Genomic DNA, 21,226 nt, shown 5'->3' with positions numbered 1-21,226 from the left:
GGTTAGCTACTATTTAATTTGTTTAACTTTTTTGTCTTTTGCGAACATATTTTCTCAATAAAGAATTTGTAAAAAAAAATGAGATGAAATTAATATCTCACACTAAGCAAAAGGAGAATTTGTTGATGTGAATGTTAATTATTTAATCCCTACAGACCTCAAACCTCTATAAAATTTTAAGTGCACATTTTGCTGGTAAATCTGGTATCATACTCTTATTTGAGCTATTTCCTGTGTTCCTTTTGTCAGGAGTACACAATGACAGTTTTCCTCCGTCAGATCTGGAAAGACGAGCGGCTGTCATATAACCACACCAACAAGACCCTGGGCTTGGACAGCCGCTTTGTGGATAAACTGTGGTTACCAGATACATACATTGTGAATGCAAAGTCAGCCTGGTTTCATGATGTTACAGTAGAAAACAAACTCATCAGGCTTCAACCAAATGGAATCATATTATACAGCATCAGGTTAGATTCAGTTTATCTTTCAGAAGTTAGGACTACCAAATCGAGATGAGTAAACCTTTAGAAACCTGTTTCAATAATCTGATCATTACATTGATAACTTCTGAATCTCTGCTGCTAGTAGTTTGTGTCCAGTTCCCTGATTGTTAATGTGTCTTGCCTATGCCTGAACTTTGGATATGAGTTGCTATTAGACAGGATCCCAACTGGCAATCCTGACCATTTCATTGTATGGAACTTATAGCCAGTGTTCTGTTTGTGGAACAAAGAACAAAGAAAATTACAGCACAAGAACAGGCCCTTTGACCTTCCAAGCCTGCGCCAATCCAGATCCTCTATCTAACCCTGCTGTCCATTTTCCAAGGATCTGTTTCCCTTTTCTGCCCGCCCATTCATTTATCTGTCTAGATAAATAGATATAAACAATTCAGACATCTCCTTTGGTATTGTCAGGGCAAGTTGGATAAGTTAGCATTTTATAAAACACAGGAACCTTTTGCAGTGTTATGTATAAAGTGTTATTCTGCTGTTAAGGTGCAGTTGTATTTGAGATGTCCTGTCCACCTCATCTAACTATTACCAAGACAAAGCATTTCCAGTACAACTGTGAATTAATTACCACTGGTGTGGGAAGGGAGTAAATTTACAATTGCTTGCAGATTTTCAGTTTTGGGTCAGAAAAAAGCAGCATGACTTGACCTTCTGTTTTGACACTTTGCAATATAACAGTTGAAGTGAGAATTCTAAAGTGTGGTGGACTCACATTTTATAAACAGATGTCTCACGGAAATCTTCATGATGAATCATGGATTAGAATCAACAGCATAATCCTTAACTGTTTTGCTTTTGCCAGAATTACTTCCACAATTTCTTGTGATATGGATCTCACCAAGTACCCAATGGATGAGCAGGAATGCATGCTGGATCTGGAAAGTTGTGAGTTTATTTTATTCCCCGCTTCTTAGTTAATCTCAGGCACTGTGCAGTATTGAGGGACTGTGCGAGGGTTAGTGAGAGGTGCACTGAAAAGTGTTCCAGAGGATTAATAAGGAATATGTTGGAACATTTAAGTCGAGTAGATTTGGAAGTAATGCATAGATTTAAGCTGCAATTGGGCCCACTAATTCTGGAAGGAGAACATAGGGACCATGGGGCAGTACGATTCTAAGGTGGGACAGTTAGAAGGCTCACCTCAGTTCTCTGGAACTTTGTTTTAGTAATTATAAAAGATGTTAACCCTTTGTGTCCTCCACCCTCATGTCTGTGTACACCAACCCATTCCATGGTTCCTCGTAACTTGTATGCCAACTCTTGCCCCACTCCCTCCAAGGCCTCTTATATGTGCCATGCCAATACTGTAGCTACTCACTCAGTATCCACCATGGGCAGACCTCAGGAACCATGGGGAGATGGATGAAATAGAATAAACTTTTAAAAATCTAACACATCTCTCGAAGTACAGATTTAATGTGAAAAACCCCAGTTCATGTAAGTTAGAATTAGAATTAGGTTTATTGTTACATGTGCTCATGTGAGTACAGTGAACAGTTTACAAGTCACCAATTACAGTGCCTCCTCAGGTGCAAAGGTACCTAGGTACAGATTCTTAGCTACAAAGTGGAAAAATAAAAGAACAAGTTAATCATCACTGTCCTTCTTACTAAAAAGTAGAAAAATAAAGAAACACTGTTAACAGTCAATCCCACAGCCCAGAAGTGCCTGGCTATCCTGGGTTCACACTCCTCAAGGCTCGATCACCAACCACCCCTCCTTCAACACCACCATCCTCTCCCCCAACACCACCACACCATACCCCATCCCCCGCCACCACCCCTCCCACCACCACTCTCCCCCACCTCCACCCCCTCCCTCACCACCTCCACCCTCTCCCCCACCACCACCCCTCCCACCACCACCCCCTCCCCCACCTCCACCCTCTCCCCCACCATCACCACACCACACCCCCTCCCCCACCACCACCCCTCCCACCACCACCTCTCCCCCACCTCCATCCCCTCCCCCACCACCACCACCTCTCCCCCACCACCACCATCTCCACCCTCTCCCCCACCACCACCACACCACACCCCCTCCCCCACCACCACACCCCCTCCCCCACCACCACACCCCCTCTCCCCACCACCACCCTTCCCCCTCCCTCACCACCTCCACCCTCTCCCCCACCACCACCACACCACACCCCCTCCCCCACCACCACACCCCCTCCCCCACCACCACACCCCCTCCCCCACCACCACCCCCCTCTCCCCACCACCACCCTTCCCCCTCCCTCACCACCTCCACCCTCTCCCCCACCACCACCACACCACACCCCCTCTCCCCACCACCACCCTTCCCCCTCCCTCACCACCTCCACCCTCTCCCCCACCACCACCACACCACACCCCCTCCCCCACCACCACCACCCTTCCCCCACCACCACCCCCCTCTCCCCACCACCACCCCCTCCCCCACCACCACCACCCTTCCCCCTCCCCCACCACCACCACCCTTCCCCCACCACCACCCCCCTCTCCCCACCACCACCCCCTCCCCCTCCCCCACCACCCTTCCCCCTCCCCCACCACCACCCCCTCCCCAACCACCACCCCCCTCTCCCCACCACCGCCAGTACCACCACCACTGCTTTGAAAACTGTTCAAGTGGTTATTTTCTTATAAAAACAAGCTTCTGTTCCTACCCCTAACCCTTCAATAATTTCTTAAATTGTTAACAGTGATTCTAGATCACCTGCAGAGACCACCTTAGGTTTTGAAATTCATTCACACATTCACAATGAGCAGCTCCAAGGGAAGAGTTAACAAATAAATCTATTGATAATGTTTTTAATCAACGTGTTCAGAGACATTATGACACATCTCTGGAGCAGAATGGGGCTTGAACTCAGGCCTCCTGGCTCAAAACTGGATACTACCACTGCAACACAAGAACCTTATATAATAACACTCTTGAAAATCTTTTTTATTAACCTATTTTTTCTAATCAGCCTGTTCAGAGATGTTATTACACCCCTCTGGAGCAGATGGGACTTGAGTATGAGCCTCCTGGCTCAGAGAGAAGAGCACTACCACTGCACCACCAGACCCTTGTGTGATATATCTATTGAAACTGTGCGAACAGATTTCTATGAGCAGCCCTGTCACTCAAAGTAGCCCAGCAATGATCTATCTTCTTTTTCACAATCACTGATCACTGTAATCCAACTGCATTTTGTAACAGTTTTAAAAACTTTAATTATGAAAGTTAAGCAGACCTTATCTGCCCTTCAAAAGGTATTAACTATATTATACAATTACTGAATAAATTTATAGATCAGACCCTTGCAACAGCCAAACTGAGATCTGTTTGAACTCAGCACCAAGTTCGAAAGGCCTTGCAGACTTCAAGTTTCCCTTCTGCCCCTGCCCTCTTCTCCCTACTGGCAAAGGTTGGCTGTGTCAAAGGTTAGAACCTCCACATCCAGGAAGTCATCCGCCATTTTTAAAGGTCCAATTCCACAAAAATCAAGCCCTTAACGTATGGCAGTCAAAGGGTCAAATGAAGGGTGTCCTTATGTGTGTGGGGGTGGGGAGTGTGGGGAAGCTAAATGTAACTAAGAGGTTAATGTAACCAAATGCCGGAGGAAAGATCACAGAAGCGCTTCACAGGAGGCTCCCAAGCACTGAGGGTGTCACCAAAACAGGGGACGAAACGTCTGCAACACAAATACCCAGCTCGGCGAACAGAACCACAACAACGAGCACCCGAGCTACAAATCTTCTCACAGACTTTGAAACAGTTCAGAAAAGATTTACAAGATGTTGCTGCGGTTGGAGGGTTTGAGCTATAGGGAAAGGCTGAATAGGCTTGGGGCTGTTTTCTCTGGAGCATTGGAGGCATAAGAGTGACCTTATACAGTCGGTTCTGATATAACACAATAGCTCAATTCTCGTGCAATCTCACTTTATAGGAAAGTCGTGCTATAGCCACACCATTTAAACTAATTGTTGGAACCAGAATTGCATTATAACTAATACAGGCAGGGAAAGTTAATATTCTGCAAATAACGGTCTAAATTCTTCAATCACGTTAAAGCCAATTTGTGTGGAAGGAACACATGTTATAGCAGAATCATCTGTAGAGGTTTATAAAATCATGAGGGGCAAGGATAGGATAAATAGCTAAGAGTAAGGGAGTCCAAAACCAAAAGGTATAGGTTTAAAGTGAGAGGGGAAAGATTTAAAAGGAACCTGAGGGGCAACTTTCTCACACAGAGGTGGTGCATATATGGAACAAGCTGCCAGAGGAGGTGGTGGAGGCTGGTACAATAACAACATTTAAAAGGCATTTGGATGGGTGTATGAGTAAGAAGGGTTTAGAAGGATATGGGCCAAATGCTGGCAAATGTGACTGTATCAGTTTAGGATATCTGATTGGCATGGACAAGTTGGACCAAAGGGTCTGTTCCAATGCAGTATAACTCGATGACTCAATGAATATTGTCCTGGTGTTTGAGAGGTCCAGATCCTGGGGATGAAGAGCTTGTCATATGAGGAGCAGTTGAGGACTTGGGGTCTGAACTCAATCGAGTTTGGAAGGATGATGGGGGATTTCATTGAAACTTACAGAATACTGAGAACCCTGGCCTGAGTGGACGTGGAGAAGATGTTTCCACTAGTAAGAGAGGCTAGGACCTGAGGGCATGGCTCAGAGTAAAGGCTGGGGCTATTTTCTCTGGAGCATTGGAGGCTGAAGAGTGACCTTATACAATCGGTTCTGATATAGCCCTTTATAACAGAGATAAGGAGGAATTTCTTCAGCCAGAGGGTGGTGAATCTGTGGAACTCATTGCCACAGAGAGCCATAGAGGCCAAATCATTGATAATAATTAAGACAGTGATGGATAGGTTCTTGATTATTAAGGGGATCACCCTCACCTTGACCTCCTTCCACCTATCGCATTTCCAATACCCCTCCCCCAAGTCCCTCCTCCCAACCTTTTATCTTAGCCTGCTTGGCACACATTCCTCATTCCTGAAGAAGGGCTCATGCCCGAAACGTCGATTCTCCTGCTCCTTGGATGCTGCCTGACCTGCTGCGCTTTTCCAGCAATACATTTTCATCCAAGAGTTTATCCCTAGTACAACTGAGACAATCTATCCAACAGACGAATCATTTCAGACAGCTGGTTAGCAATTAGTTTTATTGGATTTATAGTTTAAAAGCATTGTATTGTTTGAGAATAGTACAATTTTATTGCGAATACCTCACATACTTCTGTTGCTTAACTGTAGCCCAGCTCCGTTATATTTCAATGTCTTTGTTGTTGTCCCAGGAGTTGCTGAGCAACCTGTAAACAAGGGACAACTCAAGAATATGCTTTGTGCCGCCCTTTTCATTCTAAGAAGAAGTGAGATAAATGGAGTCTATTTAAAGTAACTCTTGAGGTCAGTTGACAGGATTCTCTCCTTATCTCAGGCAAGATATTATTGCCATAGAGGGAGGCCAATGAACCCTCACCAACCTTGTTCCCCTGGATGGTGGGAGTGTCCTGTGAAGAGAGATTGTGCAAACTGGACCTGTATTCTTAGAGTTTTGAAGAATGAGAGGTGATCTCAGTTAGAATTGGAATTAGGTTTTATTGTAACTTACAAGATACCTGAAGGGACAGACAGGTAGATGGAAATAAAATGTTCCCCTGTTTTTGTGGAGACTAGAACTATGGGGTACAATGTAAAAATAAAGGGATGCCACTTCGGACTGAGATGAGGAGCAATTTCTTTACCCTGAGGGTTGTGAACTTTTGGAATGTTGCATCACAGAGGATTGTGGAAGCTCAGACTTTGATTCTTTTAGAGATTAGTAGATTTTTAATTACTAGTGGTGTACACATTTACAAGGATGGGATGGAGAAAAGGCTTTGAAGCATTCAATCATCCATGATTGTATTGAATAGCAAGGCAGGCAGAGGGGTTGAATGGCCAACTCCTGTTCTTATGGTGAGATGGTTGTAGTGATAGTTTGTAAACAGAAGGTCTGATGAAAAGGCTGACACTGAGGAGTTGAAATGATACACAGATTCTCTTGGCCAAATATGATTTACATAGGTAAACAGAGTATTCAGACTCACTCAAGCAAATCAGAGACTTGGTCATGACATTGTCACAAGCTGTTTTATTCTGACAGATCTGATTCTTTCTTTCAGATGGCTATTCAGCAGATGATATTGTCTATAATTGGTCAGACAATCAGGACCAGATCCATGGGCTGGACCAAATTCAGTTGGCTCAGTTTACAATAACCAACTATTACTTTGTCACAGAAATGACAAATTTCAAATCAGGTAAACACCAATTTTGATGGGAGTGATGATTAACTACCTAGTGAAGAACAATACTGAACATGTTATTTTTATTCATTCATGGGATGTATGTTGCTAGCTAGGTCAACATTTATTGTCTCTCTAGTTGCCCTTGAGAAGATGGTGGTGAGCTGCCTTCTTGAAACGCTGCTGTCCTTGCATCCTGTGAGGATGCACCATCTCAATACCAGTGACTAGTATCTGAGCAAGTCTTTATGTCTTTTGGGATTGCTTGAAAAGCACAGTAACATGGCTCATCGTACACCAGGGCAGCAGGTGATTTTGCCTCTGAAATTCCCAAAACATCCAGGAAAAGTCAATTACACAGGCAACCAGAAGAAAGTCATCCCCATAAGCAGAATGGAGGGAATTTCTGATTAACTGCTTATCTAATCACAGGCTAAAAATCACACAACACCAGGTTATAGTCCAACAGGTTTAATTGGAAGCACACTAGCTTTTGGAGCGACGCTCCTTCATCAGGTGATAGTAGAGAGCTCAATATTAACACAGAATTTATATCAAAAATTTACAGTGTGATATAACTGAAATTATACATTGAAAAATTGATTGTCTGTTAAGCCTTTCGTCTGTTAGAATACAGTGATAGTTTCACTTCTTTCATGTGTAAATCACAAAACTTTTTTTTAAAAAGTTGTATTCTTGGGTTAGCTGTTAACAATGGTAATAGCTAGACAATATGTTGAAGGTGCTGGCCCCTGTGTTCTCTGTATATGCCATGATGTTTAGATTGATTCTAATCTAAAAAGTGAGATAACGGAGTTTTACATAAATTCATGCAGTTTTTGAGCTCAGAGTTCTACATGAATGCATGCAGTTTTTGAGCAAAGTACAATGTAACCCTGCAAGTACAAATTCACCCCACAAAATATATGTGTGCATGTGGGTCTGTGTGTGTGTGTGTGTCTGGGTTTGGGGTTGTGAGTGTGAGAAAGTGTATGTGTGTGTGGGTGTAGTGAGTGCAGAGTGTCTTAAGTCTGTGAGGGGGTGCATGTGTGAGTGTAGGAGTGTGTTTGTGGGTGTCTGTGTGCACGTCTGTGTGTGTGTGTGTGTGTGTGTGTGTAGGAGTATCTGTGTGTGTGTATAGTGCAATGGTGGTCACCTGTAACGTGACATTAACCCAAGGTCCCGGTTGAGGCCCTCCCTATGGGTACCGAACTTAGCTATCAGCCTCTGCTCGGCCACTTTCCTCTGCTGTCTGTCCCAAAGTCCACCTTGGAGGATGGTCACCCGAAGGTCCGAGGCTGAATGTCCTGGACCACTGAAGTGTTCCCCAACTGGGAGGGAACCCTCCTGTCTGTTGATTGTTGTGCGGTGCCCATTCATCCGTTGTCGTAGCCTTTGCTCGGTTTCCCCAATGTATCATGCCTCCGGGCATCTTTGCCTGAAACGTATAAAATAAACAACGTTGGCTGAGTCACATTAATACCTGCCATGTGCAAGGTGGGAGGTATCCCCCACACGTAATGGTGATATCTATGTCCACACTCTGACATGTCTTGCAGCACCTACCGTGACAGGGTTGTATGGGGATACCTCCCACCTTGTACATGGCAGGTATTAATGTGACTCAGCCAACGCTGTCTATCTTATACGTTGCAGGCAAGGATGCCCGGAGGCATGATACATTGGGGAAACCGAGCAAAGGCTACGACAACGGATGAATGGGCACCGCACAACAATCAACAGACAGGAGGGTTCCCTCCCAGTTGGGGAAGACTTCAGTGGTCCAGGACATTCAGCCTTGGACCTTCGGGTGACCATCCTCCAAGGTAGACTTCGGGACAGGCAGCAGAGGCAAGTGGCTGAGCAGAGGCTGATAGCTAAGTTCCATACTCATAGGGAGGGCCTCAACCGGGACCTTGGGTTCATGTCACATTACAGGTGACCACCATTGCACTATACACACACACACAGTCACTCCTATACACACATACACACGGACACATATACACAGATGCGCACACAGACACCCACACACCCTTACAGACATACACACTCCCAAACGCACCCCCTCACAGACTTAAGACACTCTGCACTCATTACACACACACACATACTCACACTCACAACCCCTAACCCAAACAGACACAGACACACACACACACACACACACACACACACACACAGACAAAGACCCACATGCACACATATTTTGTGGGGTGAATTTGTACTTGCAGGGTTACAATTGTACTTTGATACTTCAGATACTAAAGTAGTCCATGTTCAAATGCAACAAGATCTGGATAATATCCAGACTTGAGCTGACAAGTGGGAAGTAACATTCGTGCCGTACAAATGCCAGGCTATGACAATCACCAATAAGAGACAATCTAATCATCACACCTTGAAGCTCAACTGGATTCACCACAAAAACAGTGTCTACAAAAGCAGGTCAGAGGCTAGGAATACTGCAGTGAGTAACTCACCTCATGACACCCTCCCAAAGCCTGTCTATCATCTACAAGACACAAGTCAGGAGTGTGATGGAATACTCCCCACTTGCTTGGAATGATGCAGCTCCAGCAACACTCAAGAAGCTCAACACCATCCAGCCTGATCGATTGGCACCACATTTCACTCCCTCCACCACCAACACTCAGTAACGACAGTGTACACTATCTATAAGATGCACTGCAGAAATTGACCAATGATCCTCAGACAGCACCGTCCAAACCCACGACCACTTCCATCTAGGACAAGGGCAGCAGCCACATGGGAACACCATCATCTTCAAGTTCACCTGCAAGCCCCTCATCATCCTGACTTGGAAATATATCACTGTTCCCTCACTATCACTGAGTCAAAATCCTGAAATTCCCTCCCTAATGGCATAGTGAGTCAACCCATGGCAGATGGATTGCAGGGGTTCAAGAAGGCAGTTCACCATCACTTTCTCAGGGGCAATTAGGGATGGGCAATAAATGCTGGCCTAGCCAGCAATGCCCAAAACCACAAAAATGAATTTTAAAAAAGCTCACAACAAAGCCAGAATATGATTGGTACCAACATGAAATTCCTTGATAATGCTCAAAGGGTTAAAAATTGATTAAAGAGGTTAGTGAGGAGCTAAATTAATTTTGTTTTTTTTAGCTAATTTTCCAATAAGGATGTTTCTAGATTGCCAGGTGAAGGAGATTAGTGAATTTGTGCTTTTACTTCCTAGCTTCAATTCAGTAGCATAGTTTTTAATTCCCCTCATCACAGACACCCCAGCTTCCAAATAGCTTTTTGAGTAAGACTGTTCTGTGATCTTTTAGCCCTTACTTTAACAGAACCATTGTTCAGCCAATTGTCAGAAACACAGTAGCAAAGAAACCATACAGGTTTTACCTAAGATTAACATATCCACATTTGTAAACAGCAAAATCAAACTTGGCTTCCCAACACTTTACAATCTCTATGGGCAGCTGAAACATTCCAAATTTTCCTGAACTCCTTTGGATCTCAAGTGTGGATTTTAACATGAGCGTGATTTCTGTCGAATGTACAATGTTGCCAAATGGAGAATCAGAGTGTATTCAATAGTTCTAAAACCACTTGACGATAGGGCTGCTCTCATGTTAGAGAGAGATGACTGGTGGTAGTTTAACCTGAGTGTCACCACACCTCAGGTGAGTGGTGAGGTTGAGAAGGTGGAACCCATCTCCAATAATGGTGCTTGATTGATGGCGATAGATGTGAACTCACAGTTTGTGTAAACAGAGAAGCTCCTGGAAGCTGAGCTGTAAACCTAAGTCAAGATATTTTGTGACTGCAAAGATATTTTGAAGCACAGTAAGTGCACCTTGCCACACATAGAGAAACTAGTGTCTTCTCTGAGTACTCTGAGGTAAATCGGATTTATAAAACATCCAACTTAATAGCAAATATACAATGTATATCATCACCACACTGAATCATTTAGCTGCTGTGGAGGTTATCATTTAAATATTTCTTCGATTAAGACAAAAGGCAGAAGGCCAGCGTCATTGTAATGTTAATCTTGGTTTCATAAAACACAGACAGCCCAACCAGAGTAAGTATAGAGTTAAAATAGGAACAGTCAGGCTGAAGGTACAAACAATCTTTATCCTTAATCTTTTGTTTGAATTTTGCCAAACACATAGGTGATCCAGTTCATCCAAACCCTCTCATCCATTAAGCAGCTGGCTCATACAGAGGGATTTAATTAATCAATAGCAAACAGGAAAATAATGTTTATGTGTTATTAATCAGGTCAAACAGTTTAAGTCACTTTCACAATTTCTTCTTATTTTGTTCTTTTTCATCCATCATTCAGCTGCCCATCCACCCACCTCCTGATCGCCACCAGTAAGATATTGCGGCAGAAAACTCTGATCAATTTCGCTGTCCCTCACACCTCACCTGATACTTGCAGACAGCAGATTACTGGACCAGATGGAGCCTCACAGCCAAGTCTGCTCCAGTCCACAATCAGCATTCCAATGTGCACACTCTTCCCCACAGGCTCAATAAGCAATGGCCATAGCAGGAAGATTCCACAGCTTTCTAACATCCACGAGCTTATAAAGCTCAGCTGATTCATTGCTTTGTGAGAACCAAGGCTACAGCCTTCCCAAGGGAGTACTCAGTGTTGCTTTTAACAATTGAATCACTGCATGCTGTGGACAGCTTTTAAAGGTCTCCCTAGATTCTGTTTCGGAACTAGTGCTCAAAGTATAAACCATTACAGTTTTTAAAAAAGACATAAATAAATAATTGAAAAGAAACAGTTTTAAATAGGATGAGATAAGGGAAGAAAAATAAATTAGTATGAATAACTCTTTAATAATACCAACAGTAGTACAAAATTAACTAAATGGCTTTTAGAGAAGGAAATCTGCTGTCCTTACCTACATGCAACTGCAGACCTATGCAATGTGGTTGTCACTTAACTTCCCTCTGAATTGGCCTTGGGGTAAGCCACTCAGTTGGACAGGCTAGACAATATTTACAAGCAGTGCCCATATCCCATGAATGAATTAAACATTCTGTTTTTTCTTATTTCTGTTAATAACATTAAAATAATGTTCTGATCCATGTAAGCTTTCTAAACAAGACTTGACTGTCAAATCTACAGTGTGTTTCAGTGTTATTTGGTATTGAGTCACACATTTCTGGTTCATACCAGTTTTAGCTGGTGGTGACCCCACAGTTAGCTCCAGTGTCCATGAGCTTCTGGGTAAATTAGTCGCTATTCCAAATCACTATGTATCAGCCTGTGTTGGAACCTGCCTGTGCTCAAATCCACTTTGGATGTAATTCCTCTGCTCCTCCTATCCAGGTGAATATTTCAGTGATACTCATGGTATGATCCCAAGTGATGTTACTACTGAACAAGTCAAACAGTGATTTAATCTAGCTTGGATTTTCTTTTTTGGTTTGTTTATGTAGTGATCTTCCCCTGAGATATAACCTCAAACTGATGCATACCACTTTTAACAATAAAACAGAAGCTAATCACATGCAAAAAAACAAGATATCTAAATACTTAGTTTGAAAGATTCAAAACACATGGCAAGACAAAATCCCACAACCTGCCACGTCATTACTTTACAGTTAAACAAAATCCTGAGAAATTCTTGTTCCCTATTAAATCCGTTGGTTTAATTTAACTGCTTCTTCTCAATTTCTGACCTGTAAGGAATGATGTATTTTTAATGAATAAGCTTACAACTGAGAGTATATACTTTCTCTGATTTGAACAACCAATGCAGTTTTCTAATCAACCCATCCTGATCTGGAAGTTTCCAAAAATGAGTTCTTGGAGATAACTTATTGCCTTAACTAATCTAATTTTTTTTATTTTCTAAGAGAGATAGTAGTTTACTTTCTATCTCAGTCAGGTCTCCTTTCAATTGAACCCCTAAAGCTTTTGAACTAAATTTGGGGAAAAAAAGCTTGTTTATCCTAGATCCTATTACAGCTAATGGCTTAATGTTTGCACTCTCCAGTCATAAAACCCTACCATCTAAACAAATTTTCATTAACACTGCAGGAGGCCTTGCAGTCATCTGCTGTCTAAGACATTCTGGTTTTAAGTCACAGTTCCAGAAAGACTGACCTAATTAATTTTAATTCCCTTTACAAAAACAAATCAACATATATATGCCACTAGTTTGAAATTCAAACTCAAAAAATAAATTTGTATATATAAATCACAAATTAGGTTAGAGTCCCTACAGTATGGAAACAGGCCCTTCAGCCCAACAAGTCCACACCAATCCTCTGAAGAGTAACCCACCCAGACCCATTCCCCTACCCTATATTTACCCATGACCAATGCACCTATCACTATGGGCAATTTAGCAATGACCTGCACATCTTTGGATTGTGGGAGGAAACTGGAACACCCAGAGGAAGCCAATGCAGACACGGGGAGAATGTGCAAACTCAACATAGACGAGGTGGGAATTGAACCCAGGTTCCTGGCACTGTGAGGCAGCAGTGCTAATCCACTATGCTGCCCTAAACCTTTAATCATATTTATGACATTTAAGCACGAAGCAATGTTAATCAGATGTGGCACTTGGAGTTGCTCAATGCCCGTGGAGCTGGACTGGAGAAGGAGCCAACCTTCCCAAAAGGAGACAAGAAAGTGGACACCAAGTAGCTGGGTTGGGTCTGTTTCAATAACAAGCTTTTGCAGACTATGGTCAATAAATCTTTCTCCACTTTTCTAAGATTAATCTTTGTTGTTCTTCCAGCAGGTCAATTTCCACGGTTAAGTCTTCATTTCCAGTTACGGAGGAATAGGGGGGTTTATATTATTCAATCGTACATGCCTTCTATCTTGTTGGTGGCAATGTCTTGGGTTTCATTCTGGATCAGTCAGTCTGCAGTACCTGCACGTGTTTCCTTAGGTGAATATGCATCAGCTTTGCTTTGGCTTCCAAAACAGCTAATAGTTTACTTTTAGTCTTATTCTCTTCTGTTAATTTCTTTGTTGTTTGAATCATGTTTGTACATATCACAGAATCATAGATTGTTATGGCACAAAAGGAGGCCATTCACCCCATCATGCCTGTACCGGTTCTATTACCTCGTGTCAATCTCCTGTATTTTCCCGCTATCCCTGCAAACTGTTTCTATCCAAAAGGTCTATGTGAGTCTTTGAAAACCACAATAATACTTTTACAATAATATTAGGAATAATCCTGTTCTAATGCAATAGTACAGCACTGAGACAGTGCAGCACTTTTGGAGGTACCTTCTTTACAAGCTGTTTGAACCAAACCTGAATCTTCCCTTTCGAGGAACATTAAAAATTCAATGATCCTTTGTGAAACAGAGCAGTGCATTCCCTTAATAGGTGACAAAAGAAACTTGACATTCATGTCATGTTTAAGGGAGCCCATTGTGTATTGTTGACTTCCATTTTGCCTTTTGTTGCCATAGCAATTACACTTTAAAAGCAAAGAGATCTTGGGCTCATGAAACATGCTGTTTTAAATGCGTTCTTTCTTTATCTTTGCGTGTGCTCCTTCTAAGGGCTGTTCCTTGTTGCAAGTGATCCACCACAGAAGCAGCCCAACAGTCTCAAAGTTCATAGACTGCATTTCCTAAAAAAAGTCACATCGTTAAGAACTAAGATGGTAACGCAAAATCTTATTCAGCTTAAGAAATAAGAAATGGGAACAGGAAGAGGATGTATGGCTCTTTTGAGCTTGCTCCCAAATCACAAGAAGATTACATCTGACCTTCAGTCAAATCATCAGTTGAATTTATTTACCTTGAAAGGAGTGAGTGTGTGGAAGTACAAAATGTCATCAAACTAGATTGTGTTATGCTGGGGTACAACTGTGTGGGGAATCTCTCTACAAGATCAAATAATATCACCTGCACCATAGTATTTTGGTGGTAGAAGAAAATTGGAAGCTGAATTTTTGCACTGACTCTCATTTTATGAAGTAATTTTGTTTTAAATTGAGACAATTGAGATTTAAGATTAGAAGGGATTTAATTTCCTTCATCGTGGTGAATATGGCCTGTTTCCACACTGTCAGGTTTCTATGAGCATTAAAGTAGTTAACGCTGTGCCAATTAAAACCAATTTAAACAAAGAGGTGGAAGGTCTTCTTGAATGGGATGTTAAGTCAAACTGAAAGGCAGAATAACTTAAAGAACTATATTCAACATGGTGGCTCCTGAATTGCCTGCATGGAAAAATCATTCTAAGGAAGCCAGAGGGGTTGATCATTTCCATGTGGAATATAACTTTTCTATATATCTTATGCATAGGAATATGCTCAAGCATTCCTTGCACAAAGGGCTCTAAATAAGTGTCAGGGATTTGACATAGAGTATGTTTAATCACTGGACTGAGTTACAAATCCTGAAGAGGGACAGAGAGCCCGACATTCCCATCACTCACCTTTTGGCAAAGTTATGAGGTAGGAATGTTACTTATCATCCAATTTACAATTAAATAGAAATTGTAGCATGGACACTCTAGAGATCTGCTCAGTTTACCTTTTAGATTGAGGGGAAAAAATTTACAGATATTTTCTCTTATGACTGATTGGGAGATGGTGATGGTGTGAGTTGTTGATAAAAATGTGATTGTATGGGGTGAATCCGGCACCCACAATGCACAAACATTGAAAAGCCATCACCACCGAAATGAAAAATCATAGATTGAGCTCTAGTAAGTTCAAGAACCATGAATCAGAAGCATATCCCATTCCTTCAAAAGGCTGATTTATTTCAACATATTTGTTCTAGGTATTACAACAGTGTTGACCATGACAACATTGATGATCAGTGCAAGGAAATCTCTCCCCAGAGCATCTGCCATTAAAGCACTGGACGTATATTTCTGGATCTGTTATGTCTTTGTTTTTGCTGCTCTTGTTGAATATGCCTTTGCACATTTTAATGCAGACTACATGAGAAAGCAACGTGCAAAAATTAAGGCCAATAAATCATGTGTGGAGGTGAGTCGTGTAACACAGCACTCAATTAATTTAAAGAGGAAATATGCATTTTAGGCTGAGATCATGATGAATATACATGGGTATGGATCAATTTTAATTGGTTGGAGTCTGAAATTAAATCTTGAGTTAGATAAAATATATTGTTTCTCTCTTTGTACCCTGAAGCCTCATATTACCTCTGCCGCACATGGCTTTCCTCAGTTGACTGGTCTTTGTGAGGACTGGGAGGTATCACAACCAGACTTCATCACATCATCACCTGGTGTTCTCACACAGAACATTAATGGAGAGGATGTGGCAGAATGTTCCAGAGTAGAAACCCTTGCTGAATTTTCCTTGTTTATATTGGGGTTGCTGAACAAAGTTGTTACAATCCTCAAAAAGCACATGCCAATCTTATAAGCAATAGGAAAGAAACCTGTAGTTGTGATTCAGGTTGCACAAGGCATTGAACAATGTCTGTGTCACCGGGAGGCTTGACCATTTATACAGTCATAGTCGTAGAGTCATACAGCATTGAAACAGACCCTTTGGTCCAACCAGTCCATACTGATCATGTTCCCAAACTAAACTCGTCCCACCTGCCTGCTCCTGGCCCATATCCCTCCAAACATTTCTTATTTGTGGACTTATCCAAATGTCCTTTAAACATTGTAACTGTAACACATCTGTGACTTCCAGTGGAAGTTGATTCCATAAACAAACAACTCTCTGTAAAAAATTTAGTCCTTGTCTTTTTTTTAGATCTTTCTCCTCTTACCTTAAAAATTATGTCCCCTAGTCTTGAACTTCTCCCACCCTGGTGGAAAGATGCCTTATCTATATCCCTCATGATTTTATTAACCTCTATAAGATTACTCCTATGCTCCAGTGAAAAAGCCCCAGCCTATCCAGTCTGTCTTTATCATTGAAACCCTCCAGTCCTGGCAACATCGTGATAAGTATTTGCTGAACCCTCTCTAGCGTAATAGTATCCTTCCTATAACAGAGGTTGCTGATATGTTTGATAAAGTTATTATCTTTGTGTATTGGCCGAATTCCAGCTTGTAGTATTTATACCTCCTGACTTTGTCTTTATTCCAGGCAATTAAGAGAAATGGAAAGGATGCAATAGTTCTGTTCTCCTTGTCAGCAGCTGGGGTGAACCAGGAATTGCTCATGTCCAACAGACTGCACCGGGCTCATAGGATTCTTCATGGAGATGAAATTAAACATGGAAAGACAAGGGCAAATAAACACAACTCAAAGTCCAGCAATAAGCTTACTCTGAAGTCTGTATTCAAACCTATTGATTCCGACACCATTGACATTTATGCAAGGGCCGTCTTTCCAGCTGCTTTTGCTGCTGTCAATGTTATTTACTGGGTCGCATACACCATGTAAACTGGCCCCAGCATCATATTGTACAGGAAGCAGTTACATGTAAATGAACGTAGAACATACGCATGATGCCAAGTATCCAGAGCCTTTGATCTGAATCCTTTGACATGTCAAGGAAGCATTTGATAAATGTATATAAATAGTAAATAATGAAATGTGATTACTGTGACATGATGAGATTTCTGTCTGCCATTATCCCTCATTTATCAGTCTTTTGCCCTGGTAATCTTGACATCTTAAAAATGAATTAAATCAGCAAATCATTAATTTGAAGATGCAATAACCTGTACTTTGGAAATGATAAAGTTCATTTAATTTAACAGTGTTGGACCGTTTTTATATATTTTCTCTATATCCTTAAAATTATCTAGAATTTTATCCATTTTTTTCTCCATTGCGAGACAATCATGTGTTAGGTTCAAATAGTCTTTAATCTAATGTAATCTCTGCATTATTTTTCATGTCGAATCAAGGCTCTGCCAAATAATATTTTTTAATCCATTTTTTATCTCTTTATTGTTGATGTTTGAAAATGCCATAGCGAAGAATTTTGTTCTTCATAAAGTTGTAATTGTGAGCACTCCCAAGTTTGATACAATGTATCGGAATAGGAGCAGTGATAGGATATTCAACCCTTGATCCGCCACCATTCTCCATCATAGCTAATCATTCATCTCAGTGTTACATTCCCACATTAACCCTATATCCCTTAAGTATAGGAGTTGGGACATGTTGCGGTTTTACAGGATTTTGGGCGGCACAGTGGCTCAGTGGTTAGCAGTGCTGCCTCACAGCGCCAGGGACCTGGGTTCTTTTCCAGCCTCGAGTAATTGTCTGGGTAGAGTTTGCACATTTTCCCTGTGTCTGCATGAGTGTCCTCCAATTGTCCAAAGATATGCAGGTTAAGTGGATTGGCCATGCTAAATTGCCCTGTAGTGTACAGGGATGTACAGGTTAGGTGGATTGGCCTTGGGAAAGGTGGGATTTTAGGGATAGGGTCTGGGTGGGATCCTCTTTGGAGGGTCATTGTGGACTTGATGGGCCAAATGGCCTGCTTCCATACTGTAGGACTTTTCCTAATTAGAGTAATTTCTAGATTATAAAGAAAGCATAAAACAAAAGGAATGGGGAGCTGAGATAGCAAGGTAAGGATTACAATGCAGTATTTTTCTTGATGACTGAATTCTACAGAAAGAAGTGTATTCCGTGTGTTAATGTGCACAAAGGGTGTTTGCACCAATTGCAGAGACTGTAAGTCAATTGTATTTAGTTCATAGAATCATCCAGTACAGAACAGGCCCTTCAGCCTATCGAGTCTGAAAATACACTATCGTCTTCACTAGTCCCACTTTCACACATCAGGACCACAGCCTTCAATGTTATGAGACTTCAACTGCCTATCTAAGTAAATTTTCAAGATTGTGATATTACCTGCCTTAACTCTCCCAGGCCATGCATTCCAGACCCCACCAGCCTTTGAGTGAATAATTTGTCCTCCATTCCCCTCTAAACCTCTTGCCTTTCACTTTAAAAATGTGCCCCTTTTTCTTGACCGTTTGATTAAGTGAAACAGTTCCTTTCTATTGACCCTGTTCAGGGAAAGCAGACAGTACTACTGTGAATAAAAGCAAAATACTGCAGATGTTGGAAAAGTGAAATAAACACAGTGCTTGAGAAACTCTGTAGATCTGACGATATCTGTGGGGAGAGAGAAATAGAATTATTCCTCACAATCTGTTCCACTCACTCCTCCTTCCCCTCTGTCAACAGCATTAAAAATACCATTTTCTGATCTCTTCTCGTTCTGAAGAAGTCATATCAAACTCAGAATGTATTGCTTGATTTGTAAATCATGCTGATTCATTACCCCCACCATAACATTCGGGTGTAAGAAGCTAAAGATGCCATCTATGAAGGATGAGGACAGTGCAGAGCCGGTTACAGTACAAAACAGCACTGGAGAGCACCCAGTAATCAATGCTTATTGAAACAGGGAGTCCTCAGTAAGGCAAGGATTTTATTGGAAGGTTATTCTGAGTATACAGCACAATGTGAATTACATTCATCACCAACTGAGGGAGGTGAAAAACGCTGAAGAAGAGGCACCAGCTGCCTGAAACATTGAGTGAAAGGTGTAATTGTGGAGACTGTGACACCACTGGAAACACTATCCCCCAATCCTACATTTCAGGACGGTACAGCTCCTCAGGCAATTACCATCCAGTAGCAAAGATGGAATGAGCTGCAGCTTTTCCTGTACAAAACCCTGAATATGTTCAGTTCAATGATATTTCCAGAGATACTCAGGATCAGTATTATCCTCAATGTTTATATTTTTACCTCTTTCCAGGCTGCCATTAATGTATAACAGCTAGGAGCAGGAGGAGGCCAACTGGCCCATTGAGCCTGCACCCCCACTCAATAAGATCATGACTGACCTCTTCATGGACTCAGCTCCACGGTACCTATCTGTTCACTGTGACCCTTAATTCCTTTACTGTTCAAAAATCTATCTTTGTCTTTAGTGTCATGGCTGATTTTTGAAATCTCAAATCTGCTTTTTACCCAATTCTCACATCCCTTCGATGTCCTTTATTTCTAAACAATTATCAATCTCTGTCTTGAATTTACGCAATGACTGAACATTCGCAACCCTTGGTGAAAATTCAAAGATGCACAGCTCTCTAAACAAAAAGAAAAAAAAAACAAAGAACTGTTGGAAATCAGAAACAAAAACAGAAATTGCTAAGAAAACTCAGCAGGTCTGTCAGCATGTATGGAGAGAAAGCTGAGTTAACGTTTTGGGTCCAGTGACTCTTCTTTAGAACTAAACAATAACATTTTTCTTCCATTCACTCCCAAATGAAGGACCCTTTATCCTGACCCTGTGACCCCATGTTCTAGTTGTTCGAGCCAAGAAAAACACCTTTCCTCATCCACCCTTTTAAATTTTCTAAGAATCGTATGTTTCAATGAGATCACTCTCACTCAATAGCAGGAAAAATCTGTGGCAATGCTTCCCAGCATAACTTCCCAGTCAAGATTGACACTCAGTCAATGGCTAAAGCTCCTTTTAAAGTGGCTCAAAACAAGCAAGGCAGGCGGCAGGGAGAGAAAGATGAACAAAATGATTACAACATTTAAAATGACCGGAAAATAAAAAGTGCTGGAATAGGGAGGAGAGACTAAAATGTAAGGATGACAGAATGAAAGATGATCAACAGAACAAGCTCAGATTTTATCAAGAAAATGTGGCTTCAAAGTTTGAGATAAATCATAAAGATGCTGACAGTGGATGATATTTTACTTCTGTAATATGAGCTTTTATGTCAATGTTACAGAGTAAGAGGTAAAACCAGTCACCTCAGGGAGGCAGGAGTCTACTTTTTGCTCATGTCTGCCCTTGGGTTGACCCCTATTTCCGAGTTACCACAGAAAGACATTGATTCCACTCTTCACTTCTTTATTCAATGATCATGAGAAACAGAATATGTATACAGACGTCTGTATACTTCAAGGTGCAATATCAGTTTAAAACTGAGAGCATTTAACATATAAACAAGAATACAAGCATATACAAAAAGGCCAGCCAGTGGGTGTGTACTGATGCCAGCACAGTGCTGCATATTTGAGATATGAGAAATACTAGGGGAAGAACACCTCAATGTGGCTCACACTATTAGATCCACCTTCCTGTCATGATAGAGTCTGGAGATTGAGGTAGATATTTGCAGTAATCAACCTGCATGAAAAGAAACAAATGAGCAAACATTAATCTCCACATAATGGCAAAGGAAGACCATAAGCTCTAACCATCCACAAAGAGTAACCAGGGCATTCAGATCAGAGTCACGTTACTCATGCTCTCCAGGGCTGACCTGCCCAAGTTGGTGAAGGCAGTGGATGGGTGCCTGCACCATTTGGAGCTGGTGGGCACACAAAATTATTGATGGTACAGTGCCCGTACCTACACCCAGAATGTACACTGCCTGTCCATCAGCATCCTGTGATGTAGAGTTATGTATCATGATCAGGCTGTCAGTGTACCTTTAATAGAC

At 41.8% G+C, this 21,226-nt stretch overlaps 1 protein-coding gene across 1 annotated transcript in view; it reads left to right on the top strand.

Moving 5' to 3' along the window:
* gabrd (gamma-aminobutyric acid type A receptor subunit delta) overlaps positions 1-17,493 on the top strand; it is a 48,666-nt gene extending 31,173 nt beyond the window's left edge. Inside the window, exons 4-9 of the mRNA XM_072585988.1 lie at positions 250-470; positions 1,321-1,403; positions 6,673-6,810; positions 13,560-13,715; positions 15,577-15,788; positions 16,872-17,493. Of these exons, the coding sequence (XP_072442089.1) occupies positions 250-470; positions 1,321-1,403; positions 6,673-6,810; positions 13,560-13,715; positions 15,577-15,788; positions 16,872-17,171 (1,110 nt within the window). The 3' untranslated portion in view covers positions 17,172-17,493. The remainder of the gene's footprint in view (positions 1-249; positions 471-1,320; positions 1,404-6,672; positions 6,811-13,559; positions 13,716-15,576; positions 15,789-16,871) is intronic.
* The last annotated feature ends 3,733 nt before the right edge of the window (positions 17,494-21,226 follow it).

The sequence above is a fragment of the Chiloscyllium punctatum genome, chromosome 16 (genome assembly GCF_047496795.1).
Source record: "Chiloscyllium punctatum isolate Juve2018m chromosome 16, sChiPun1.3, whole genome shotgun sequence".
In the NCBI taxonomy this organism is placed as follows: domain Eukaryota; kingdom Metazoa; phylum Chordata; class Chondrichthyes; order Orectolobiformes; family Hemiscylliidae; genus Chiloscyllium; species Chiloscyllium punctatum.
Note: the sequence above shows the minus strand (reverse complement) of the source record. Positions and strands in the feature narration are given on the sequence as shown.